Source organism: Oncorhynchus gorbuscha, linkage group LG02 (assembly GCF_021184085.1).
Source record: "Oncorhynchus gorbuscha isolate QuinsamMale2020 ecotype Even-year linkage group LG02, OgorEven_v1.0, whole genome shotgun sequence".
In the NCBI taxonomy this organism is placed as follows: Eukaryota; Metazoa; Chordata; class Actinopteri; order Salmoniformes; family Salmonidae; genus Oncorhynchus; species Oncorhynchus gorbuscha.
The window spans coordinates 106,531,384-106,557,261 of record NC_060174.1 but is presented as its reverse complement, the minus strand read 5'-3'; the positions used below and the strand labels follow the sequence as shown (position 1 = coordinate 106,557,261).

The window sequence follows — 25,878 nt, the reverse complement described above, 5'->3', positions numbered from 1 at the left end:
ATGCTGTTAACACCTGTGTGTAACGGAAGGCCGCCAGAAACGTGTTGTCACTGAAAAAATGTTGACTGCAACTATGATAAAGCCTGTTAAAACTATACACAGTAGCTGTATATTTAGCATTTATGAAATTATTTTGATGTTTCTAGAACCGTATCGCAATTGAGAATCGATTCTGAGTATTTTGCTGTTTTTGGCTGCAAAAACCAGTCTTCCTCTGAAAATAACATATAAGGTCCTTGGACGTTAAGGAGTAACGGTAGGCTCCTTAAGAGTACTTCTTGAAATCTTGCCTACATTATGCCTTGAAATAACCTGCAATTTGAAAAGGACTTGGACAATAGAGTTTTTATTTATTAATTTATTATTTAAATCAGGCAACTTCACAGGCAGCCACCGTTTTAAATGGTCGCTACTAGTTACCCCAGCCACAAAGTCACAAACCCCGCCCAATTCTAAAAAACAATATCTTCTTGATGTTATTTTAAACTTTACCCTAATCTCAACCACACTGCTAACCGTATGTCTAACCACAACCTTAAATGAAGAACAAAAAGCTACGTTTTAATTGTATAATTATTGACGATATAGCCAATTTAGAGTTTGTGGCTGTGCTATCTAGTGGGACATTTTTTAAATGCTTGGTTGACTACTTGTGAGCGGGGACAGGAAGGAGGATAGATCTGTTGACCAAATCTTATGCATGGGTTAATGTTTACTCTCAGGGCTAGCAGTGTATGGCCGTGTGCATATCAGAGACTGGGCAACGTACTACTGCCCAGATATATATCCAAAATGGTAAGTGCTACTGGCTGGGTCGATAACATTATTAATACTAATTTAGTAGTCGTTGAGTACATTGCAGCAAATAGCATCGTTAGATTTGCAACGTGACAGCTGAAACTGTCCCAATACGATTTAAATGAGAACCGCGATAGCGTTTTATGTGTCATTGTGCAACCGTTTCAAAAATATTGACAACAATATATCTTTATCGTGGAAGAGCTTGACTATCACTATGTTTCCACAATGTAACACTTTCACCTTTGTTGCAAAATACTGTACGTCATGAAGAAGGGGGAGTGGCTAAAGGGCACGTCATACTTTATTTTCTCCAGCAGGTGGTGTAGTGACATTGCTGAGTTACATTTTATGGGTCTTTCTCGTGCAACCTGTTGCACTGCTAATAGTAGTAGCTATGTTCCCCATAATGTCATTGGCTGGTACAAACTACTCAAAGATTAGGGAATGTACAGGGAAAAACGGTTATAACCATATCTTATACCTCTCAGGTGGTTGATTGCAGACGTATTAAACCAACCATTATCTGATAATTTTCACCAGTGGTGGAAAAAATACCTTACTATCATACTTGAGTAAAAGTAAAGATACCTTTAATAGAAAATGACTCAAGTAAAATTCACACAGTAAAATACTACTTGAGTAAAAGTATTTGGTTTAAAATATACTTCAGTATCAAAAGTAAAAGTATAAATCATTTCAAATTCCTTATATTAAGCAAACCAGATGGCATAATTTTCTTGTTTATTTTTATTTTTTTACAGAAAGCCATGGGCACACTCCCAACATTCAGACATAATTTACAAACAAAGCATGTGTGTTTAGTGAGTCCTCCAGATCAGAGGCAGTAGGGATGACCAGGGATGTTCTCTGTTTAGTGAGTCCTCCAGATCAGAGGCAGTAGGGAGGACCAGGGATGTTCTCTGTTTAGTGAGTCCTCCAGATCAGAGGCAGTAGAGAGGACCAGGGATGTTCTCTGTTTAGTGAGTCCTCCAGATCAGAGGCAGTAGAGGACCAGGGATGTTCTCTGTTTAGTGAGTCCTCCAGATCAGAGGCAGTAGGGATGTTCTCTGTTTAGTGAGTCCTTCAGATCAGAGGCAGTAGGGATGTTCTCTGTTTAGTGAGTCCTCCAGATCAGATGCAGTAGAGGACCAGGGATGTTCTCTGTTTAGTGAGTCCGCCAGATCAGAGGCAGTAGGGACGTTCTCTGTTTAGTGAGTCCTCCAGATCAGAGGCAGTAGGGATGTTCTCTGTTTAGTGAGTCCTCCAGATCAGAGGCAGTAGGGATGACCAGGGATGTTCTCTGTTTAGTGAGTCCTCCAGATCAGAGGCAGTAGGGATGTTCTCTGTTTAGTGAGTCCTCCAGATCAGAGGCAGTAGGGATGACCAGGGATGTTCTCTGTTTAGTGAGTCCTCCAGATCAGAGGCAGTAGGGATGTTCTCTGTTTAGTGAGTCCTCCAGATCAGAGGCAGTAGGGATGACCAGGGATGTTCTCTGTTTAGTGAGTCCTCCAGATCAGAGGCAGTAGGGATGACCAGGGATGTTCTCTGTTTAGTGAGTCCCCCAGATCAGAGGCAGTAGGGATGACCAGGGATGTTCTCTGTTTAGTGAGTCCCCCAGATCAGAGGCAGTAGGGATGACCAGGGATGTTCTCTGTTTAGTGAGTCCCCCAGATCAGAGGCAGTAGGGAGGACCAGGGATGTTCTCTGTTTAGTGAGTCCTCCAGATCAGAGGCAGTAGGGATGACCAGGGATGTTCTCTGTTTAGTGAGTCCTTCAGATCAGAGACAGTAGGGATGACCAGGGATGTTCTGTTGATTAGTGTGTGAATTGTACCATTTTTCTGTCTTTGCTAAGCATTGAAAATGTAACGAGTACTTTTGGGTGTCAAGGAAAATGTAAGGAGTAAAAAGTACAACATTTTCTTAAGGAATGTAGTAAAGTAAAAGTAAGTCAAAAATATAAATAGTAAAGTACAGATACCCCAAAAAACTACTTAAGTAGTACTTTAAAGTATTTTTTACTTAAGTACTTTACAGCACTGATTTTCACCTAATGAAATCAGTCAGACCAGGGTTCAGAGGTGAACTTCGCAACAGAATGCTCATATAATTTTTAAAATTGAATTTAAATGGTACCTTTATTTTAACTAGGCAAGTCAGTTAAGAACAAATTCTTATTTACATTGACAGCCTACCGGAGACCCCAACTGGCCATATAGAATGTATTGTGTTGAACTGATCTGTCTGTTCGTTGCATTTCTATATGCAATATTGTGGAGCATTTTAACTTCACTGAATGCACCCGTGAGGTCACTTAAAGGGATGTCGTTTTACAAATGATTCTATATACAGCCACTGTGTTTTCTCTCTGTTGTCCCTTCAGTCTGGAGACCCCAACTGGTTGCCCCCAGCTGACAGAGAACAGCTGCTAATGGAGCTGAAGGCTACTGGCTGGGTAGAGGTGGAGGAGCGGGATGCCATCTACAAAGAGCTCCACTTCAAAACCTTTAATCAGGTGTGAACTCTGACCTCTAACCCCCACATATCCACACTCTCATCCTCTTAACAATAAAGTTAACACCATCAACCTAATTCTGACCCCCCCCCAAGCCTAGTTTTAGGTCAGTATGTTGGAAACCCCACTGCTGTACGGAACAGGGTCAATGTTATTACAACTATGTCAGCTTACGCCCCCATCCATTGCAGTGAATGACCCATGTCCCATTGCAGTGAATGTCCCACTGCAGTGAATGTCCCACTGCAGTGCATGTCCCACTGCAGTGCATGTCCCATTGCAGTGAATGTCCCATTGCAGTGCATGTCCCATTGCAGTGAATGTCCCATTGCAGTGCATGTCCCATTGCAGTGAATGTCCCATTGCAGTGAATGTCCCATTGCATGCAGCAGGATGTAAACCTTTTCTTTCTGTTATTATTTCCATGCTCCACTGTTATTGTCACAATGTTAAATATATATATATATATATATATATATATATATATATATATATATATATATATATGGCCCTGCGTTTCTGCAGGGAAGGGTAAACTGGCAGCTACCTTTACAGCCAATGGAATAGCACCGTCTCCACGTGTTATTGCAGGTGACACCCGCTGCTACACCTATGAGTCTATTCCCCCTGCCAGTAGAACTTAATAAAAGTCATGGTTACACCTTCCATGACATTTGTAGTAGAGGAGCTCTGTAGAGACAGTTGGAGTGCGATATCCCGCTTAGTTTGATACAGGGTGTGTGTGTGTGTGTGTGTGTGTGTGTGTGTGTGTGTGTGTGTGTGTGTGTGTGTGTGTGTGTGTGTGTGTGTGTGTGTGTGTGTGTGTGTGTGTGTGTGTGTGTGTGTGTGTGTGTGTGTGTGTGTCTCTCCCTCCCTCCACTAAAGGTAGTGACTTCCTAGTCCTGTTATACTGCTCTTTTGGGGGCGGTGGACTTCAGACTTGTTACCGGAGGATCAGGAGAAAGACAGCTGGAATAGTTACTATCGGAAACAGACAAATTCATGTGTATTTTGTAGCTGATTGGTTGCAGGTGCAGTGAGGGAAGGACAGGTTTTTGCCCCCCCCCACCCCCCCTTTTTTTTCAATCAGTCCTGTCTGGAGTGTGTAATCCCTTAGAGAATTATTATATATACATATATTTTTTTTAATGTAATCTTTTATTAAAATAGGCAAGTCGGTTAAGAACAAATTCTTATTTACAAATGACAGCCTACAGGTGTGTGAGGTACTTTTTGTGTAACGACACTCCTGTTTCCAACCTCGACCTCATCTTAATACCAGATAAGTAGCCTCTGTTCTTTAGGTTGTTGTTTTTTTATACACCTTTGCTTGTGAGTCAACATTTTCTCAATGAGTAAAGGAATGAATTTAAAAAATATTTTGAGCAGTGCAGATGCATGTATCTCAATCAGCAGACCTTAAAAATCCATCTGCTCCCTTCAAACCAAGGACCAAGACAAGAACATGGAAATGTGAAGTTGTGTTTTTCACAAGGTCCATGTTTTATCTTTTTTTTTTTTTGTGTAAATTTGTCTCTTTTTGCTCTTCCAGATGTAAAGTGAAGCATCTCAAGGCCACGTAGCGGACGTTGATCCAGTGGTTAGCTGTTTTAGCACCTAACATATTCTGTTTTTACACTTTGCTGCTTTTGAAGTCACAGGCTGGGCTCTGACCCCCCCATCTCCCTCTCTGGCTCTAAAGCCTCTCCTCTTACCTCCACATGCCACAACACATTACCATGAGACAGACCAGAGGGGCATTTGGCAGCAATTGAGATTTTGATCAGAATGATTTCTTTCACAAACAATCAAATTGGTTAAAATGTTTCATCTGCTTCGGAAACCACGAACAATCCCTCCCTCCCTCCCTCCCTGTTCCTTGTTTGTGCCTCATGATGAATGGGGACGAGCTTCAGTTGTTCCAATTTGACATCTCGTCCATTTTTTTTCCCCTCCCTTGTTCTCCCTCTTTTCTCTTATATATTTTCACAATTTGTGTTGTTCGTTTTTTCCCCCCCATGGCTGTTCTTTAGGGCCTTTTACCAGAGGGGGATGAAGACTGACTTGCTGACTGATTTCCATTTGCCACTTCTCTCCAAGTGATGGGCTTGACGAAATCAGATCCCCATGAGTTTTTAATGAGTCACACATCCCGTTTCCATAAAGGGATCACTTCCACACTTGTCCTCTAGGGGGAGCTAGTATTTTACCCATTAATTCATGTGTAAAACGGAGAGGATGGACAGTGGAGAACAGTGAAGGAAGGCTGTGTGCCACTCACAGTTGCCAATCAGGAATAAACAAGACAGTGGGGTTTTAGTTAACATGTTTATTAACTTTGATTACAGCAGCGAGTGGAAGTCTTGTCATAAATAATGCTGAAACAAAAACCAGTAGTAATTTATCTACAGAGAGTGGAGTACAGCACATTCTTTTTTGTAATAGTCAGAGAAGTAAATGTGAGTTATTTTCCTTGTCAAGCCGGAGAAAAATCGGATCCCTTTGAACGTTGAAATCCCTTTTCTGAAGCAGTGCTTGTTGACTGGCATCCAAACGGTCTCGTGTGGAAATGTCTCTTGTTATATTTCGATGCTCATATAATTATTTATACAGTATGTGCATTTTTTAAATTTGATAGCTGTAGTCATTAATATTTAGAAATTTAAACTCCTTGATTTGATTTAAAAAAAAAATAATAATAATTTAACAGTCATCTGTTTCTCATTGAGGAGTGGGAAGCAGATGGATACAAATGACAGTATTTTAATGTCTGAATTTAAGAGGCAACATAGGCAGTAGCTATATCGTTTTGTTCCATGACCTGTGACCTGGAGTTAAATCAATGACACATTCCATCAACCTCTTAACATTCTTTCATCCACCAAGGAGAAAAGTCTTAAGCTTTTATCTCCGAGCCTTGATAAAAGTCCAAGCCTACATCCCAAATGGCACCCTATTCCCTATATAGTGCACTACTATAGCACCATATTCCCTATTTAGTGCACTACTATAGCACCATATTCCCTATTTAGTGCACTACTTTTTCCCAGAGCTCTGGGGGGGAATCAGGTGCCATATGGGACATGACCCCAGAATCTCTCTATAAAAGCTGTAACCACGCATTAAAGCCAAAGGGATGTTATGTTCAAACTTACAAGGTGGCTGGTGATGATTCTCTCTTCAGAAGGAGCTGCTGCCAAACCGCTAAGGAATGAGAAATCTTCTCTCTTTATTTTCAGCCAATGAGACAAAGTTCAAAGTTCACAAACTTTTTGTGTGTGTGTGTATGTGTGTGTGTGTGTGTGTGTGTGTATGTGTGTGTGTGTGTGTGTGTGTGTGTTTGTCAACAAGGCGATGCCATTGGTAAAGGTTTAAATCACTGGCATGTCTAGACGCTTCTATGTAATATCAGGGAGGCCCGGCCGCCTGGTTGTCCCGTAGGGTTGTCTCCATAGAGATACAGCTGTCTATCTCTGGCCTGGCTGGTCTAGCGGTAATGCCACAGCCTCCGCCTGCGGCACACGCGTCCACAGTGTTGGCGTAGGTTCAAATCCGGGCCTACTGCCCATTGACAACCTCGCTGTCTTTCCCCACAGCCAGCCTCTTATCTGTTCAATAAAATCAGAAAATATCTTTAAAATAATTTGTTTGTATCTGTGGTTGTCCTGGATCGCAGACATGAGCTGTGAGTGGAAGACATTTGCATTTCAGCTCCAGAGGATATTATCTGTCTGACTATCTGCACAGCTCCCTCAACATCCCCCAGGTCCACTCTGCACAGCTCCCTCAACATCCCCCAGGTCCACTCTGCACAGCTCCCTCAACATCCCCCAGGTCCACTCTGTACAGCTCCCTCAACATCCCCCAGGTCCACTCTGCACAGCTCCCTCAACATCCCCCAGGTCCACTCTGCACAGCTTCCTCAACATCCCCCAGGTCCACTCTGCACAGCTCCCTCAACATCCCCCAGGTCCACTCTGCACAGCTCCCTCAACATCCCCCAGGTCCACTCTGCACAGCTCCCTCAACATCCCCCAGGTCCACTCTGCACAGCTCCCTCAACATCCCCCAGGTCCACTCTGCACAGCTTCCTCAACATCCCCCAGGGCCACTCTGTACGAGGCTGATATATCCCCCAGGGCCACTCTGTACGAGGCTGATATATCCCCCAGGGCCACTCTGTACGAGGCTGATATATCCCCCAGGGCCACTCTGTACGAGGCTGAGATATTCCCCCAGGGCCACTCTGTACGAGGCTGATATATCCCCCAGGGCCACTCTGTACGAGGCTGATATATCCCCCAGGGCCACTCTGTACGAGGCTGATATATCCCCCAGGGCCACTCTGTACGAGGCTGATATATCCCCCAGGGCCACTCTGTACGAGGCTGATATATCCCCCAGATCCACTCTGTACGAGGCTGACATATTCCCCAGGGCCACTCTGTACGAGGCTGAGATATTTCCCAGGGCCACTCTGTACGAGGCTGATATATCCCCCCAGGGCCACTCTGTACGAGGCTGATATATCCCCCAGGGCCACTCTGTACGAGGCTGACATATTCCCCAGGGCCACTCTGTACGAGGCTGACATATTCCCCAGGGCCACTCTGTACGAGGCTGAGATATCCCCCAGGGCCACTCTGTACGAGGCTGATATATCCCCCAGGGCCACTCTGTACGAGGCTGATCCCCTGTTTTTATATTCTGAGAGGTGCTCCCTGCCTCCCTCTCCGCCAAATCTCTCTCAAGCCTCTCCCTCTCATTTAAGGGCTCTGTTTGTATTGAGTAATTTTTTGTACAACTAAATCTGCTTAATCTGCTGAGTGGAGTACACCCCCCCCCCCCCCCACCCCTGTGTCGTCTCGAAAATGAAATGGCACTTTCCCTGGGAACTGCAGGAATCCTTCCATTGATCTGATATGAGCTGCTCGTGTTGTGAAACGGCCGGAGGGGACCTGCGAGGTGTGGCGCCCAAGCGGAGGTGGTTAGATAATCGGCCTATCAGTCTTGGTAAGACAAGCTGGCCATGACGTTTGCTGTCTATTGAGGAGGAGCCAATGACTTGTTAGTTATGGAGCGTCTGTTAACCCTGTAGTAGAAGACAATTTACACGACACCTTACATAAATAGGAGTTGACTTTTCTTTATGGACATTTGTTCCATATGATATGTGCTTTACCAAATTATTCTTTTTTTTTTCATAGGTTATGCTGCACCTTTTGTTAGAGCTATAGAATTACGTTTATTTTCATGAAATATTAAAGTTGGATGTTATGAACGTTAATCCCATGGGATTAGTATGGATCATGTGTCCTTTGAACGCCTTGACAACAACACAGTGTTGACTCACTACTGTACCATCGAGAGAGCCAATGTGAAGCCAATTATGAGGCAATGGAATGTATCTTCCGACCTAGAGGAGGGGAAATGTAAAGGGGGCGTGGTCATCAGCACCATCATTCCGTTTGTGACCTCTCTCTCTGTCTGTGTCTATGTGTGTGTGGAGTTATGAACATTTTGAAGCTAGCGTTAGTGTTGATGGGTCTTGGAGGGTAATGTAATCACCAGAGAGAGAGAGTAGAGGAGCGGGTGGGGAGGGGGGGGGGTGAGTGGCACAATCTGCATGCACTTACTCCTGGCAGAGAATCCAGGCGTCCCTAAGCCTTGGACCGCGAGGCGGTGGAAAACGATCTGTAAATGTCAGGCACATGTGTTTGAAGCTAGAGCTGCGTTTCAGCCCCGGCCGCAACGAGGGAAAAGCTCTCCGACGTCAAATGGTCTCATCCAGTGTTTTATGACAATCACGGCGGTAATAGCCCAGAAATGCCAGTCAAAAAGTGGTGCGTGGGGAACCAGGGCCTACTGGCCTGTCTGTTGGGTGTTTCTGATTATTTGAGATGGGGGTCTGTGCTGTGTCACGTCAAATTAGCAGAAACTGACAGCTCGTCTGTGGGCCGTAGTAGTGTGGCCAACAGGCCGGTGCGTTGTGTGTTCCGATGGTTCAACACAAGGGTCCAGAGCGGGAGAGTCCTTGACCTCTTGACCTTTTGGTGTCAGTCGGAGCTGAGGGTTGTGCCTTCTCTTGTCCGAGGGGTGTTGGGATGACCTCTGGGTGACCTTGGTTAAACCACACTGGGCTGTGTCTCTATGTTCCCCTATGTAGTACAGGAACCCTATCGCTCTGGTGAATTTGGGACGCACACTTCTTCTACTGCCCTAAGAGACCTCCCTCCTTGCCACAGAACTTACAACATACCTTTACACACACAGGCCCAATTCTATAGCCTACAAAAAGGTCACGCATTTTATATATATTTTAAATATAAACGCAATATGCAACCATTTTTACTGAGATACAGTTCATATAAGGAAATCAGTCAATTGAAATAAATAAATTAGGCCCTAATCTATGGGTTTCGCTTGAATGGGCAGGGGTGTAGCCATGGATGGGCCTTTTAGGGCCCAGCCAATCAGAATGAGTTTTTCCCCACAAAAGGGCTTTATTACAGACAGAAATACTCCTCAGCCCCCCCCTCCAGACGATCCCGCAGGTGAAGAACCCGGATGTGGAGGTTCTGGGCTGGCGTGGTTAAATGTGCTCTACGGTTGGGAGACTGGTTGGACAGACTGCCAAATTCTCTAAAACAATGTTGGAGGCAGTTTATGGTAGAGAAATGAACATTCAATTCTCTGGCAACAGCTCTGGTGGACATTCCCTGTAGTCAGCATGACAATTGTACGCTCCCTCAAAACATGAGACACCTGTGGCATTGTGTTGTGTGACAAAACGGCATATTTTAGAGCGGCCTTTTATTGTCCCCAGCACAAGGTGCATCTGTGTAATGATCATGCTTCTTGATATGCTCCACCTGTCAGGTGGATGGATTATCTTGGCAAAGGAGAAATTCTCATTTAACAGGGATGTAAACAAATTTGTGCACAATTTTAGATAAATGTCCAGAATTTTTTTATTTCAGCTCATGAAACATGGGACCAACATTTTAAATGTTGCATTTATATTTTTGGTCAGTGAATGTCATTGAAAGGAACACTAGACTTAGTTAAGATATAATGAACATGATCACGGTTGACTGTTACCTACTGTATACTTGTCAGTCACTAGTCTGGGAAAACCCGACCCTAGGCGACACAGTGACTAAGATCTGGTTTCAATGATGGACTCGTTTGGCATAGAGAAACTACAGTACGTCACTGTCTACGTCGATGAGGGAGAAAACAATTCTAGAGAGTCTCCCAACAAATCATGAGGCAGACATGCCAAAAACATTGCGATTCGAAACCAAACTTTGCAGGACAAAACTTTGCAGTGAAGGTAGTTGATGCAAACACGAGCCATCTGTGAAATGCACTCTGTAAATAATATAAACTCCGTCTTGATAGCTACTAATTAGTATTTAATTCAAGCGGATAAGGTGGTGAAGTAGGTAGTGACGTAGTTTCTCTATGCCAAAAGAGTCCGTCATTGAAACCCGACCCTAGTCACTGTTGCCTAGCCACTGTTGCCTAGCCACTGTTGCCTAGCCACTGTTGCCTAGCCACTGTTGCCTAGCCACTGTTGCCTAGCCACTGTTGCCTAGCCACTGTTTCCTAGCCACTGTTGCCTAGGATCGTGTTTTGTGACTGACTAGTCAGTCAGTCACAGGGTGCAGATTAGTTCTGGTTAGCACAGGGGGGGAAATGTTTAGACAACACCTGACCTGGCAGCCTGTTTAATAATCTCCATTATTGCCAATGAGAGTTGACAAAAAGCAGACTGACTGCAAACCTAAATTGGTGCCAAGGGGTCAAGTTGCAGGAATATGCCAATTACTTAAATTGATCAGGAGATGGTTTCCTTGATAACCAATTTGATCAAGTTCGCCGATCGTGTTACATCATGCCCGGGGAGAAAAAGGAGGTCTCCAAATTGGTTACAACACACTAAAGACTAAACGTGACTTCCTCTCTCTCTGATTCTGCTTAGTCGGATGCCTCCCAAATGGCACCCTATTCCCTAATATAGTGCACTACTTTAGACCAGAGCCCTATGGCCCCCTATTCCCTATATAGTACACTACTTTAGACCAGAGCCCTATGGCCCCGTATTCCCTATATAGTGCACTACTTTAGACCAGGGCCATATTCCCTATATATATAGTACACTACTTTTGACCAGGGTCCCTAAGAAATAGGGTGTCATTTGAGATACACCTGTCATGTCAGTAGGTGGGTGGAGCTACAGATCTGGCTGCCGAGATGGCCTGTAAACAATGGCGTTTCAGTTTATGTAATTAACTGAGGAGGAAGTATTTAGGGGCTTAATTGAGATTGCAGTGGGAAATTGCTCTGAAATGGCTCTGCCTGATTTATTCACAGTGGGGACACGGTGAGGAGCGAGGGATTGTACCCTTCTTTGTAGATTAGAAAAACTATAATCACTCCCTTCATGCATGACTCTGATTGGAGTGCACACATGCCGAGAGAGAGAGAGAGAGAGAGAGAGAGAGAGAGAGAGAGAGAGAGAGAGAGAGAGAGAGAGAGAGAGAGAGAGAGAGAGAGAGAGAGAGAGAGAGAGAGAGAGAGAGAGAGAGAGAGAGAGAGAGAGAGAGAGAGAGAGAGAGAGAGAGAGAGAGAGAGAGAGAGAGAGAGAGAGAGAGAGAGAGAGAGAGAGAGAGAGAGAGAGAGAGAGAGAGAGAGAGAGAGAGAGAGAGAGAGAGAGAGAGAGAGAGAGAGAGATCTTCCTGAATTTCAGAAAGCATGAGGCCAGCAGCTTACTGACTTCTTGTTTTCTCCCGGTTCCCTCACCTAGGCTTTTGGCTTCATGTCCCGAGTGGCTTTGCAAGCAGAGAAGATGAACCACCATCCAGAGTGGTTCAACGTTTATAACAAGGTATAGTTGCCTTATTTTGAAGAGTTGAACTGTTGAATACGTATTTTATATTAGCTATGGTTTGATATCCTTCACAAACTGAGTTGAATTTGCTACGTGAAACTTCCGACAGGGAGGGCCTTTCTTTATGTTTCAGGGGCCATCGTACACAAGTCAAACTGATGAGCAAGGGGGCGAAAGCAGTAGCTTTCAACAGTAGTTCGGACATTTTCTTGAGGAAAATCTCTGCTAATAAGTGTATTTTCCCCCCTCGTGTAGAAATAAGTCACAGTTGATATATGACAAAAAAAAACGGTGCCCCTGAAAATCTCTCGGCATTAAAGCTTTAGCCACTGAGTCACTGTGTGGCAGACCAACTGCGCTGAGAAGAATTCAACATTAATCCTCCTCTTTATTAGTGTCTACAGGTTTTTGGGCCTTCACAATACTTTCCACTGTGCTCTGAAGAAAATAAAAGGAGAAACACATGATATGACTTGGATGCGTAGTCTGATATAGATGTGTAGGTTATTATTCCAACCTTTTATTTAACTCGGCAAGTCGGCTAAGAACAAATTCTTATTTACAACGACGGCCTGACACCGGCCAAACCCTAACCAGGACGATGCTAAGCCCTATAAGACTCCCGGTCACAGCCCGGGATCGAACCAGGGTCTGTAGTGACGCCTCTAGCACTGTAATGCAGTACCTGCGATATGGATGTGTTGTAACTATGATCTTGTTTAGGGGAACATTTAGTTGTTTTGTTTTCATATGTCATATAAATACAATTACATTTACATTTAAGTCATTTAGCAGAAGCTCTTATCCAGAGCGACTAACAAATTGGTGCATTCACCTTATGACATCCAGTGGAACAGCCACTTTACAATAGTGCATCTAAATCTTTTAAGGGGGGGGGTGAGAAGGATTACTTTATCCTATCCTAGGTATTCCTTAAAGAGGTGGGGTTTCAGGTGTCTCCGGAAGGTGGTGATTGACTCCGCTGTCCTGGCGTCGTGAGGGAGTTTGTTCCACCATTGGGGGGCCAGAGCAGCGAACAGTTTTGACTGGGCTGAGCGGGAACTGTACTTCCTCAGTGGTAGGGAGGCGAGCAGGTCAGAGGTAGCAGGGTAGCCTAGTTGTTAGAGCGTTGGACTAGTAACCGGAAGGTTGCAAGTTCAAACCCCTGAGCTGACAAGGTACAAATCTGTCATTCTGCCCCTGAACAGGCAGTTAACCCACTGTTCCTAGACCAGTTAACCCACTGTTCCTAGACCAGTTAACCCACTGTTCCTAGACCAGTTAACCCACTGTTCCTAGGCCAGTTAACCCACTGTTCCTAGACCAGTTAACCCACTGTTCCTATACCAGTTAACCCACTGTTCCTAGGCCAGTTAACCCACTGTTCCTAGGCCAGTTAACCCACTGTTCCTAGGCCAGTTAACCCACTGTTCCTAGGCCAGTTAACCCACTGTTCCTAGACCAGTTAACCCACTGTTCCCAGACCAGTTAACCCACTGTTCCCAGACCAGTTAACCCACTGTTCCTAGACCAGTTAACCCACTGTTCCTAGACCAGTTAACCCACTGTTCCTAGACCAGTTAAGGTCGTCACTGTAAATAAGAATTTGTTCTTAACTGACTTGCCTAGTAAAATAAAATAAAAAACATTCTTCGTACTTTGTTTTTTTCCACTCTCTCTCGTTTTCAGGTCCAGATAACACTAACTTCGCATGACTGTGGAGGATTGTCCAAACGGGATATCAAGATGGCCAAGTTTATTGACAAAGTTACCTTGTCCATGTAGATGTTCCTCCTGTATATGTCACACGATTGTTGTACAACTTTCTATTTCAAATAAAAATGTATTCACTCTAATGTGTAGGCCTAATCATTTTAATGAAATGCACATTAATGATGTAATTCTATTTTACAGTTGGAATGAATCATGAAATAGAGCACTGCCCTAGGCCAGGGGTTCTCAAAGTGGACCACTGCAGGTCCCTGGAGGTAGTGCAGGGTGTCTGCTGCCAGCACCAAAAATATTTGTATTGCTTGGCATTTTTAAAATGAATGTTACTACCAGATTAAATTACTTTTGGCCAAGCAAATCCCTGTAGTAAGTTGGTGTGTGTAATACAATGTAATATAGTTAATGTACTGAACCCAAGGCATCATGGGCCTGGGAAGCTGACAGGGATATTGGCATCTACAGTACTCCACCAATTATACAATGTTTGACTCGACTATTCCACTCAAAGTATTATTTTTTTACATAAATGCACTGCAATTTAAGTGTTAAAAGTGTTTAAGTGTTCTCTCTGCCTCATGGATAAATGTGTAGAATTGCAGGATATTCACTTTAACCCATTTTAAATCTCATCGGTTGTACTTTACTGGCATAAGTACTATATTATGCTTTTTGTTTGTGTCTAGTATGATTCTGATAAAACAATTATATGATTTCTGTATAATCACAAGCCTAAATCTCCAAGGTGCACTTTTAACAGATTAATTTGGTACCAGAAATCTGTATCAATTAAAAACAAACATTTGTAAGTATAATGTTTTAAAGGGTTTAGTTTACATATGTGCCTTCATTTTGCCAATGATGCTCATTCATTTTCTAAGAGCCTACATTTAATCAGAGCCTTCAGATTCATACCCCTTGCTACAGAGCCTAAAGCATAGTGCTACTTCAGAAAGCATTCATACCCCTTGTAGCCTTTGGAAAGCAGAGCTACAGAGCCTCAGAAAGCATTCATACCCCTTGTAGCTACAGAGCCTTCAGAAAGCATTCATACCCCTTGTAGCTACAGAGCCTTCAGAAAGCATTCATACCAGAAAGCATTCATACCCCTTGTAGCTACAGGGCCTTCAGAAAGCATTCATACCCCTTGTAGCTACAGAGCCTTCAGAAAGCATTCATACCCCTTGTAGCTACAGAGCCTTCAGAAAGCATTCATACCCCTTGTAGCTACAGAGCCTTCAGAAAGCATTCATACCCCTTGTAGCTACAGGGCCTTCAGAAAGCATTCATACCCCTTGTAGCTACAGAGCCTTCAGAAAGCATTCATACCCCTTGTAGCTACAGAGCCTTCAGAAAGCATTCATACCCCTTGTAGCTACAGTGCCTTCAGAAAGCATTCATACCCCTTGTAGCTACAGTGCCTTCAGAAAGCATTCATACCCCTTGTAGCTACAGAGCCTTCAGAAAGCATTCATACCCCTTGTAGCTACAGTGCCTTCAGAAAGCATTCATACCCCTTGTAGCTATCCTTCAGAAAGCATTCATACCCCTTGTAGCTACAGAGCCTTCAGAAAGCATTCATACCCCTTGTAGCTACAGTTCAGAAAGCCTTTGTAGCTACAGAAAGCATTCATACCCCTTGTAGCTACAGTGCCTTCAGAAAGCATTCATACCCCTTGTAGCTACAGAGCCTTCAGAAAGCATTCATACCCCTTGTAGCTACAGTGCCTTCAGAAAGCATTCATACCCCTTGACTTATTCCCCATTTTGTTGTCACAGCCTGAATCCAATACCCCATAATGACAAAGTCAAATTTATTGAAAATGAATTACATAGTTAATTTATACTCCTGAGTCAATACTTAGAATCACTTTTGGCAACAATTACAGCTCTGAGTCTTTCTGGGTAGGTCTCTAAGAGCTTTGCACACTTTGATTGTACAATACTTGCAAATTATTCTCTTTTTGTACTCTTCCAAATTTGCCCAAGTTGGTTGTTTATCATTGCTAGACAGCCGTTTTCAAGTCTTGACTAAGATTTTCAAAGCCAATTTAGTTCACAACTGTAACTAGGCCACTCAGGAACATTCGATGTACTCTTGGTAAGCAACTGCAGTTATATATTTGACCTTTTTGTTTTCGGTTATTTTAGAATTATATTGAAGACATCAAAAACTATGAAATAACACATGTGGAATCATGTAGTAGCCAAAGAAAGTGTCAAACAAATCAAAATATATTTTATATTTATGATTCTTCAAAGTAGCCACCCTTTGCCTTGATGACAGCTTTGCACACTTGGTATTCTCTCAACCAGTTTCATGAGGTAGTCACCTGGAATGCATTTCAATTAACAAGTGTGCCTTGTTAAAAGTTCATTTGTGTAATTTCTTTCCTTCTTAATGCGTTATGAGCCAATCAGATGTGTTGTGACAAGGTAGGGGTGGTATATAGAAGATAGCCCTATTTGGTAAAAGACCAAGTCCATATTACTGCAAAAACAGCTTAAATAAGCAAAGAGAAACTACAGTCCATCATTACTTTTAGACATGAAGGTCAGTCAATACAGAAAACTTCAAGAACTTTTAAAGTTTCTTCAAGTGGAGTCGTAAAAACCATCAAGCACTATGATGAAACTGGCTCTCATGAGGACCACCACAGGAAAGGAAGACCCTGAGTTATTTCTGCTGCAGAGGATAAGTTCATTAGAGTTACCAGCCTCAGAAATTACAGCCCAAATAAACGCTTCACAGAGTTCAAGTAGAAGACACATCACAACATCAACTGTTCAGAGGAGACTGTGTGAATCAGTCCTTCATGGTCGAATTGCTGCAAAGAAACCGGTGGAAATCTGTCCTTTGGTCTGATGAGTCCAGATTTGAGATTTTTGGTTCCAACCGCTGTGTCTTTGTGAGAAGCAGAGTAGGTGAACGGATGATCTCTGCATGTGTAGTTCCCACTGTGAAGCATGGAGGAGGAGGTGGGATGGTGTGGGGTGCTTTGCTGGTGACACTGTCAGGATTTATTTAGAAATTCAAGGCACACATAACCAGCATGGATACCCATCCCATCATTTGTTTTTCCAACAGGACAATGACCCAACACACCTCCAGGCTGTGCAAGTGCTATTTGAAACAATGTACAATTCACAAAACATCCATTGAATTATTCAAATAATTGTGTCGCTGAGGCCGATATTTAAAAAATATAATTCATTCAATGTTTGACATATTTCTGGTTGACGTGATGACATCGTCGCTGCTTGCGCCGTTCCCTGTGCATACTGAGTGCTAGTGCGCATGTGATGTTGGTTCATATAAACCGGAGGCAACCTGGATATAGGTGGCCCATGAATCGGTGGAAGCGAACAAGGTGCAAATTACAGGGGAACCAGGGGGGGTTCAGCTCCCCTGAATGAGACATTATCTCCCCTAAATGGAACAAAAGTCTAATTTGGGGGTGGGCGTCTCCAAATAATGCTAATTTAACCATTATCCTATTTGTTTAAAATGTAGTGGTAAATAAGAAAATAAAAGCTTCCAAATTAAACGAACACCCCCCACCTCTCTGTCATGGTTTAAACCATTTAGTTCTATGTGGGGGGCTGTCATGGTTTAAACCATTTAGTTCTATGTGGGGGGCTGTCATGGTTTAAACCATTTAGTTCTATGTGGGGGGCTGTCATGGTTTAAACCATTTAGTTCTATGTGGGGGGCTGTCATGGTTTAAACCATTTAGTTCTATGTGGGGGGCTGTCATGGTTTAAACCATTTAGTTCTATGTGGGGGGCTGTCCAGTCAGTAGTTCTGAATTTCGCTCTCAGCTAAGCTCCTTTAACGCATAGATTTTCCTTTGTACTTCCTCCTTTTTGCCGGTTGTTTTCCATGCGTCTTTGATGAAAATAACCTTTGTTCCAATGTATTAGATTTATCTATGGATTGATCATTGTTTACTTTTGTCGGTCAGCTGTTTACGGCGCTCATTGCTTTGTTTTTCAGGTGCACCGTAGGGGCACTGTTGTTCTCCGTACCGTCTGTGGCCAGAAGTACTCGACCAATTTATTTAGCTTTATTTTCTATCAATATTTGTTTTCTTTCCTGGATCAGCTGATGATGATCAACAATATCACTAGACAACTAGCCTACAGCTAGACACCAATATCACTAGACAACTAGTCTACAGCTAGACACCAATATCACTAGACAACTAGCCTACAGCTAGACACCAATATCACTAGACAACTAGTCTACAGCTAGACACCAATTTATTTAGACAACTTACAGCTTCACCAATATCACTGACAACTAGTCCTGGATCAGCTGAGATGACACCAATATCACTAGACAACTAGCCTACAGCTAGACACCAATATCACTAGACAACTAGCCTACAGCTAGACACCAATATCACTAGACAACTAGCCTACAGCTAGACACCAATATCACTAGACAACTAGCCTACAGCTAGACACCAATATCACTAGACAACTAGTCTACAGCTAGACACCAATCTACAGCTAGACACCAATATCACTAGACAACTAGTCTACAGCTAGACACCAATATCACTAGACAACTAGCCTACAGCTAGACACCAATATCACTAGACAACTAGCCTACAGCTAGACACCAATATCACTAGACAACTAGTCTACAGCTAGACACCAATATCACTAGACAACTAGTCTACAGCTAGACACCAATATCACTAGACAACTAGTCTACAGCTAGACACCAATATCACTAGACAACTAGCCTACAGCTAGACACCAATACCACTAGACAACTAGCCTACAGCTAGACACCAATATCACTAGACAACTAGCCTACAGCTAGACACCAATATCACTAGACAACTAGCCTACAGCTAGACACCAATATCACTAGACAACTAGCCTACAGCTAGACACCAATATCACTAGACAACTAGTCTACAGCTAGACACCAATATCACTAGACAACTAGTCTACAGCTAGACACCAATATCACTAGACAACTAGTCTACAGCTAGACACCAATATCACTAGACAACTAGCCTACAGCTAGACACCAATATCACTAGACAACTAGTCTACAGCTAGACACCAATATCACTAGACAACTAGTGTACAGCTAGACACCAATATCACTAGACACCAACATCACTAGACAACTAGTCCACAGCTAGACACCAATATCACTAGACAACTAGCCTACAGCTAGACACCAATATCACTAGACAACTAACCTACAGCTAGACACCAATATCACTAGACAACTAGCCTACAGCTAGACACCAATATCACTAGACAACTAGCCTACAGTTAGACACCAATATCACTAGACAACTAACCTACAGCTAGACACCAATATCACTAGACAACTAACCTACAGCTAGACACCAATATCACTAGACAACTAGCCTACAGCTAAACAGCAATATCACGAGACAACTAGCCTACAGCTAGACACCAATATCACTAGACAACTAGCCTACAGCTAGACACCAATATCACTAGACAACTAGCCTACAGCTAGACACCAATATCACTAGACAACTAGCCTACAGCTAGACACCAATATCACTAGACAACTAGCCTACAGCTAGACACCAATATCACTAGACAACTAGCGTACAGCTAGACACCAATATCACTAGACAACAAGTCTACAGCTAGACACCAATATCACTAGACAACTAGCCTACAGCTAGACACCAATATCACTAGACAACTAGCCTACAGCTAGACACCAATATCACTAGACAACTAGCGTACAGCTAGACACCAATATCACTAGACAACTAGCCTACAGCTAGACACCAATATCACTAGATAACTAACCTACAGTTAGACACCAATGCACATTCAATCCATCCAACAAGTAGGCTATATGTTAATGACAGTAGGCCTATAAGGTGATTCTTTCTGTTAGAGGTTAACGTTAGGGTTAGAAGCATTTGATTTTGCAATGGCATAGGTCTACATTATTTTAGATTTTTGTTCCCATGACAACTGTTTTCAGGGTAAAACATATTGAAATGTTACTAGGCATAGCTATACCTTACAGCGCAGTTCTCCAGAGATCTCCAAGATCCATGATTTGTACAGGGTTTTAAGTTCAATCTTCTAATTGAATTGTTAAATGCTAATAATTACAAATAACACTGTCACAAATGTCATTAATGTATGCAAAGAAAGGTAGTGTTTTATGTCACATGATCTGTGAAGACTCTAATCATTAACTCGTGAATTATGGTGTAAAACATGTTTTGATTCAACTCACGTATTAAAATTGAATGTAGGCTGCCTGTTCTGCGTGTGTTCAGGTGTGTAAAACAGGCTAGACTACTGGCAGTGATGTAGGCCTAGTGGAGGGGACATTTTCCCACCTTAACAAAAAATAAAAATAAATAAAAACAAACCGACCCAAACAAAACTGGATAGACACAGACCTAAAAACAAAAGTACAGACCTAAAAACAAAAGTACAGACCTAAAAACAAAAGTACAGACCTAAAAACAAAAGTACTGTAATTTGATAGTTTCCTATAAGGAGCATTATTTATTTTTTACCGCGACCGGTCATGGTAATACGCATTGTAGCCTAGTCTAGTAAATTGACCCGTGCTTTAGGGTGACCATCCCACTTTTCCTCGTACAGTTTCAGCCACATTTCAGGTATCTTGACTTTTCAGGGAACAAAATAAAAAATTTGTCGGCAAGACGCGTCAATTTTTGTAGGCCTAATCAATGTAGACCTAATCAATATAGACATAATCAATATAGACATAATCAATATAGACATAATCAATATACCTAATAATCAATGTAGACCAATAGACATAATCAATATAGACATAATCAATATAGACATAATCAATATAGACATAATCAATATAGACATAATCAATATAGACATAATCAATATAGACATAATCAATGTAGACCTAATCAATATAGAAATAATCAATATAGACATAATCAATATAGACATAATCAATATAGACATAATCAATGTAGACATAATCAATATAGACATAATCAATATAGACATAATCAATATAGACATAATCAATATAGACATAATCAATATAGACATAATCAATATAGACATAATCAATATAGACATAATCAATATAGACCTAATCAATATAGACAATATAGACATAATCAATATAGACATAATCAATATAGACATAATCAATGGCAATCGCTGAATGTCATTAGGCACACCTTTGTGTGTTTTGTAACAGAAGTCTATTTCCAATCATCAAATGATTAGAGTATAGGCCTACATGCAGCTTGGGTGATGGAATTCTGTTATTTGCACATTGTCTGCAAATGTGAGTAGATTAGCTTGAAAACAAAGGTTGGACATCTTCGAAGCAGTCTCCAGTTTCTTATTAGACCTCAAGGGTGTCACCTTGGTGAAGTCCAAAAGTGGAAGTTGTGTCACAGGCTCACTTTCCATTTCTCCTGAAAACCGGAACATCCGGTTGTTGGGAACTCCTAAGAGGCTAATAGGCTATAGATATTGCTATCCAACGGAACGCTGCGATTGGTTGCCCAAAATAATTAGGCGGGGCTTAGCGAAGTGTCAATTGTGATGTGTAAACAAGAACGTAATTTAAATTTTATAAAATGATTTATACGTTCCATTTCATTGTGAGGTCATTGTTGTTGAGTACTACCTGGTTATTTCCCCTTTTCCAAGGAGTTCGACGAGAGTCGATGCTTTTACCCCAGGAGTTTGGTACTGAAGATGGAGCAAAATGCAGACGTCAAAGAAAGTGGAAGCGGATATTTTAGATTCATCATTCAAAAGGGAGCAAGTCAAATAGCGCTCCGAAGATTCTCTGACTGGGACGCTGTTGGGAGAGCAGCAGCAACAGCCGCGGGTTTGAATGTGTAGGCTAATGTCATAGCTCTTTATCAGACACACACTTGTTTGACTCTGAGGCCTGTTTACCCGTCAATGCAGCTGGCCCACTTAAAACATGTTTTTTTTTTTTTGCAGATGTTTCTGACTAATTAATTTTGAAATGTGGTGTTGTTATTAGCTAGGCTACTGTGATTTTTTTTTGTAATATATATATTGTTTTATTCAGGAGAAAAGATACCGAATTCTACGATTACATTGCCAACATTACTGAAAAAACACTGTTCGATGGTATGATTATGGTCACGATTATCCTCAACGCTCTGTTCATGGCTTTGGAGACGGACTATGATATGAAATACAAACTTTTTGGATTCTTTGCGGTGGGTAATTTGCTGATTGCGAACACTGACAGAATCATACACAATTACGTTTCGGGAAAATGTAACAGTTCCATAAAGCTTAAGCTTTGTAGCAGTTGTTGTATGCAAATATGTCCTCTACTCAAATCCAGTCCTCCCTTCACTCTATTTTCATCAAACAGATTGCAGACGAATTCTTCATGGCCATTTACACCATGGAGTTCTTGATGAAGGTGTACGTTAACCCAGGGGTTTACTGGAAAAATGGCTACAACGTTTTCGATGCTATTATTTTGGTCATTTCATTCGTTCCCATGTTCGCTGATGGAGGGGACTCCAGTGCAATGGGGACCATGCGCATCGTCCGCGCTTTTCGCTCTTTGCGCGTGCTGAAGACTGTGTCGTTCATTCGGGGCCTGCAGGTGAGAATGACGCAATTAGTGCTAAAATACTAGGCCATACACATGTGTCTGTTACGTTTGGTCTTTTGTATACCTTTTTAGGGTTTTGCGGTGGATAATACATGTATGTTAATCAGTTATTTCTTGGGGTCACTCAGGTGTCAAGGTTTGTTGAGATTTTCTAGTGTTCTCTTTTGTTGTGTTTTTTTGTTTTGTTTGATTGACAGGCCTTGGTTGTAGCTCTATTCAAGACCATGAAGAGTGTGGTATATGTCCTGGGCCTGATGTTTCTCCTGATGTTCATCTTTGCCATCATTGGTTATTACTACTTTGGAGACCCCAACACTGGAGACCCTGAGAACTGGGGAGACCTGGGCTGTGCGCTCTTCACACTTTTCAGTTTAGTGACAGTGAGTATGAATTAGAATAGCCTACCTATCCTGGTGGAAATCTTGCTTATGGTACACACCTCCCCCCAAAAAGGGGGGTGTTTCATGAGCTTGGGTCCCAGGAAAACGGTGAATTTCTCATTTGGGTCCCAGGCTGTAAAAGAACCCCCTGCTGTAGACTGTCAGTTCAGTCTGACGTAGGCCGAACCAAATGTCCTCTGTCTGTCTGACCTGAAAAATTTTACATTTAGTTTTTTGACAGTCGTATTCTCACGCCATTTTGTTGTGCTGCCATGTATGAAATATGTCAACGTTATGTTCCTACAACAGTATCTTTCATCGCAAATATCCCAGCACGCTGTCTGTTGTGGTCTGTTTAGTGCACGTGTTGAGGAAACATGCATAATTAACATCTAGGGTTACAAAACTCTGGTAATTTCCCCCAAATTCCCAGGTTTTCAATTTTCCCTTTTGATTCCAAGAATCATCCTTCTGTGATTTCTGGAAAACTTGGGCATTTTGGGAAAACTACTGGAAATTTTTCAACTCTTATTCGATTGTTTCTGCCCTCTTCAGGTGGATGGTTGGACTGATCTGCAGCAGAACCTTGACGACCTGGGGATGAACTCCAGCCGCATCTTCACCATCGTCTTCATCCTCATCGGCTACTTCATCTTCTTCAACATGTTCATTGGCGTGGTCATCATGGAGATCCAGGTACGTACTGTACTGGACTACCACCGTTGTTGTTACTACTACTACTGAGGTTGAACCCCTCTGTCCCCTGTCCTCCAGGTTGAACCCCCCTGCCCCCTGTCCTCCAGGTTGAACCCCCCTGTCCTCCAGGTTGAACCCCCCTGTCCTCCAGGTTGAACCCCCCTGTCCTCCAGGTTGAACCCCCCTGTCCTCCAGGTTGAACCCCTCTGTCCCTTGTCCTCCAGGTTGAACCCCCCTGCCCCCTGTCCTCCAGGTTGAACCCCTCTGCCCCCTGTCCTCCAAGTTGAACCCCCTGCCCCCTGTCCTCCAGGTTGAACCCCCCAGTCCTCCAGGTTGAACCCCCCTGTCCTCCAGATTGAACCCCCCCTGTCCTCCAGGTTGAACCCCCCCCAGGTGTCCTCCAGGTTGAACCCCCTGCCCCATGTCCTCCAGGTTGAACCCCCCCCTGTCCTCCAGGTTGAACCCCCTGTCCTCCAGGTTGAACCCCCTGTCCTCCAGGTTAAACCCCCCCTGTCCTCCAGGTTGAACCCCTCTGCCCCCTGTCCTCCAGGTTGAACCCCCTGTCCTCCAGGTCCCCCTCCAGGTCCAGGTTGAACCCCCCCCTGTCCTCCAGGTTGAACCCCCTGTCCTCCAGGTTGAACCCCCCTGTCCTCCAGGTTGAACCCCCCCTGTCCTCCAGGTTGAACCCCCCTCCAGTCCTCCTCCAGGTTGAACCCCCCCTCCAGTCCCCCTGTCCAGGTTGAACCCCCCTGTCCTCCAGGTTGAACCCCCTGTCCTCCAGGTTGAACCCCCCTGTCCTCCAGGTTGAACCCCCTGTCCTCCAGGTTGAACCCCCTGTCCTCCAGGTTGAACCCCCCCTCCAGTCCTCCAGGTTGAACCCCCCCCTGTCCTCCAGGTTGAACCCCCTGCCCCCTGTCCTCCAGGTTGAACCCCTCTGCCCCCTGTCCTCCAGGTTGAACCCCTCTGCCCCCTGTCCTCCAGGTTGAACCCCCTGCCCCCTGTCCTCCAGGTTGAACCCCCTGCCCCCTGTCCTCCAGGTTGAACCCCCTGCCCCCTGTCCTCCAGGTTGAACCCCTCTGCCCCCTGTCCTTCCGGTTGAACCCCTCTGCCCCCTGTCCTCCAGGTTGAACCCCCCTGTCCTCCAGGTTGAACCTCCCCTGTCCTCCAGGTTGAACCCCCTGCCCCCTGTCCTCCAGGTTGAACCCCCTGCCCCCTGTCCTCCAGGTTGAACCCCCCTGCCCCCTGTCCTCCAGGTTGAACCCCTCTGCCCCCTGTCCTTCCGGTTGAACCCCTCTGCCCCCTGTCCTCCAGGTTGAACCCCCTGTCCTCCAGGTTGAACCTCCCCTGTCCTCCAGGTTGAACCCCACCTGCCCCCTGTCCTTACGGTTGAACCCCCTGCCCCCTGTCCTCCAGGTTGAACCCCCTGCCCCCCTCCAGGTCCTCCAGGTTGAACCCCCCTGTCCTCCAGGTTGAACCCCGCCTGTCCTCCAGGTTGAACCCCCTGTCCTCCAGGTTGAACCCCCCTGTCCTCCAGGTTGAACCCCCCCTGTCCTCCAGGTTGAACCCCCCCCCCCCCCCCCCCCTGTCCTCCAGGTTGAACCCCCCTGTCCTCCAGGTTGGGAGTCCCAAATGGCACCGCACCCTATTCCCATACATAGTGTACGCTGCCTGGTCTAAAGTAGTGCCCTGTATTGGGAATAGGGTTCCATTTTGTATGCATCCTGTCTTCCTGGGCCCAGGCCAGCTCAGCTCAGTGCTGTGCCGTCTCCGTGGGGTTTAGTCAGATGTGATGTCCAGACGGCAGCTCTCAGGCAGGGCTTCGTATAATTATTTACAGCTGACGCCCTGGAGAAAGCAAGTGACCAGGCCACCTCTTTAAAATCAAATCAAAATTTTACACCGTTTAGCAGATGTTATAGCGGGGTCAGCGAAATGCTTTATGTTACGAGCTCCTTAACAATGGAGTAAAATGTCAAAATACACAAATAATCACACACAAAAATAAATACACGAAATCAAGAAATGTCGGAACGAATCCAAGTAGCTCTTTCCTGTAGCCAAGTGACCTAGTGGCTTCATGGGTGGGATGCTATTAATATACTTCATAATTATTCAACCTATTGTTTTTAAACAGCCCGAAAATCCAGTGGTTCTATGTCAAATGGTTTCGTTATATCTCAGTCATCATCTGTGATCTGTATATAAAATGTAAT

General features: G+C 43.8%; 2 protein-coding genes across 3 annotated transcripts in view; both read left to right on the top strand.

Moving 5' to 3' along the window:
- The first annotated feature begins 626 nt into the window (after positions 1–626).
- On the top strand, positions 627–14,067 carry LOC124015299 (pterin-4-alpha-carbinolamine dehydratase 2-like). Its single transcript, XM_046330457.1, has 4 exons — positions 627–795; positions 3,184–3,315; positions 12,128–12,208; positions 13,901–14,067. The coding sequence occupies exons 1-4, from the start codon at positions 697–699 to the stop codon at positions 13,994–13,996; spliced, it is 408 nt and encodes a 135-aa protein (XP_046186413.1). The 5' UTR covers positions 627–696; the 3' UTR covers positions 13,997–14,067.
- Positions 14,068–21,446: 7,379 nt separating this feature from the next.
- Positions 21,447–25,878, top strand: part of LOC124015192 (cation channel sperm-associated protein 3-like) — a 29,385-nt gene continuing 24,953 nt past the window's right edge. Inside the window, exons 1-6 of one of the 2 annotated variants that reach the window (XM_046330219.1) lie at positions 21,447–21,539; positions 21,632–21,825; positions 22,026–22,179; positions 22,341–22,580; positions 22,787–22,969; positions 23,525–23,665. In XM_046330219.1, coding sequence (XP_046186175.1) covers positions 21,680–21,825; positions 22,026–22,179; positions 22,341–22,580; positions 22,787–22,969; positions 23,525–23,665 — 864 coding nt within the window. In that variant the 5' untranslated portion in view covers positions 21,447–21,539; positions 21,632–21,679. Of the gene's footprint in view, positions 21,826–22,025; positions 22,180–22,340; positions 22,581–22,786; positions 22,970–23,524; positions 23,666–25,878 lie in introns of both variants that reach the window. The other variant, XM_046330228.1, reaches the window with a different exon arrangement.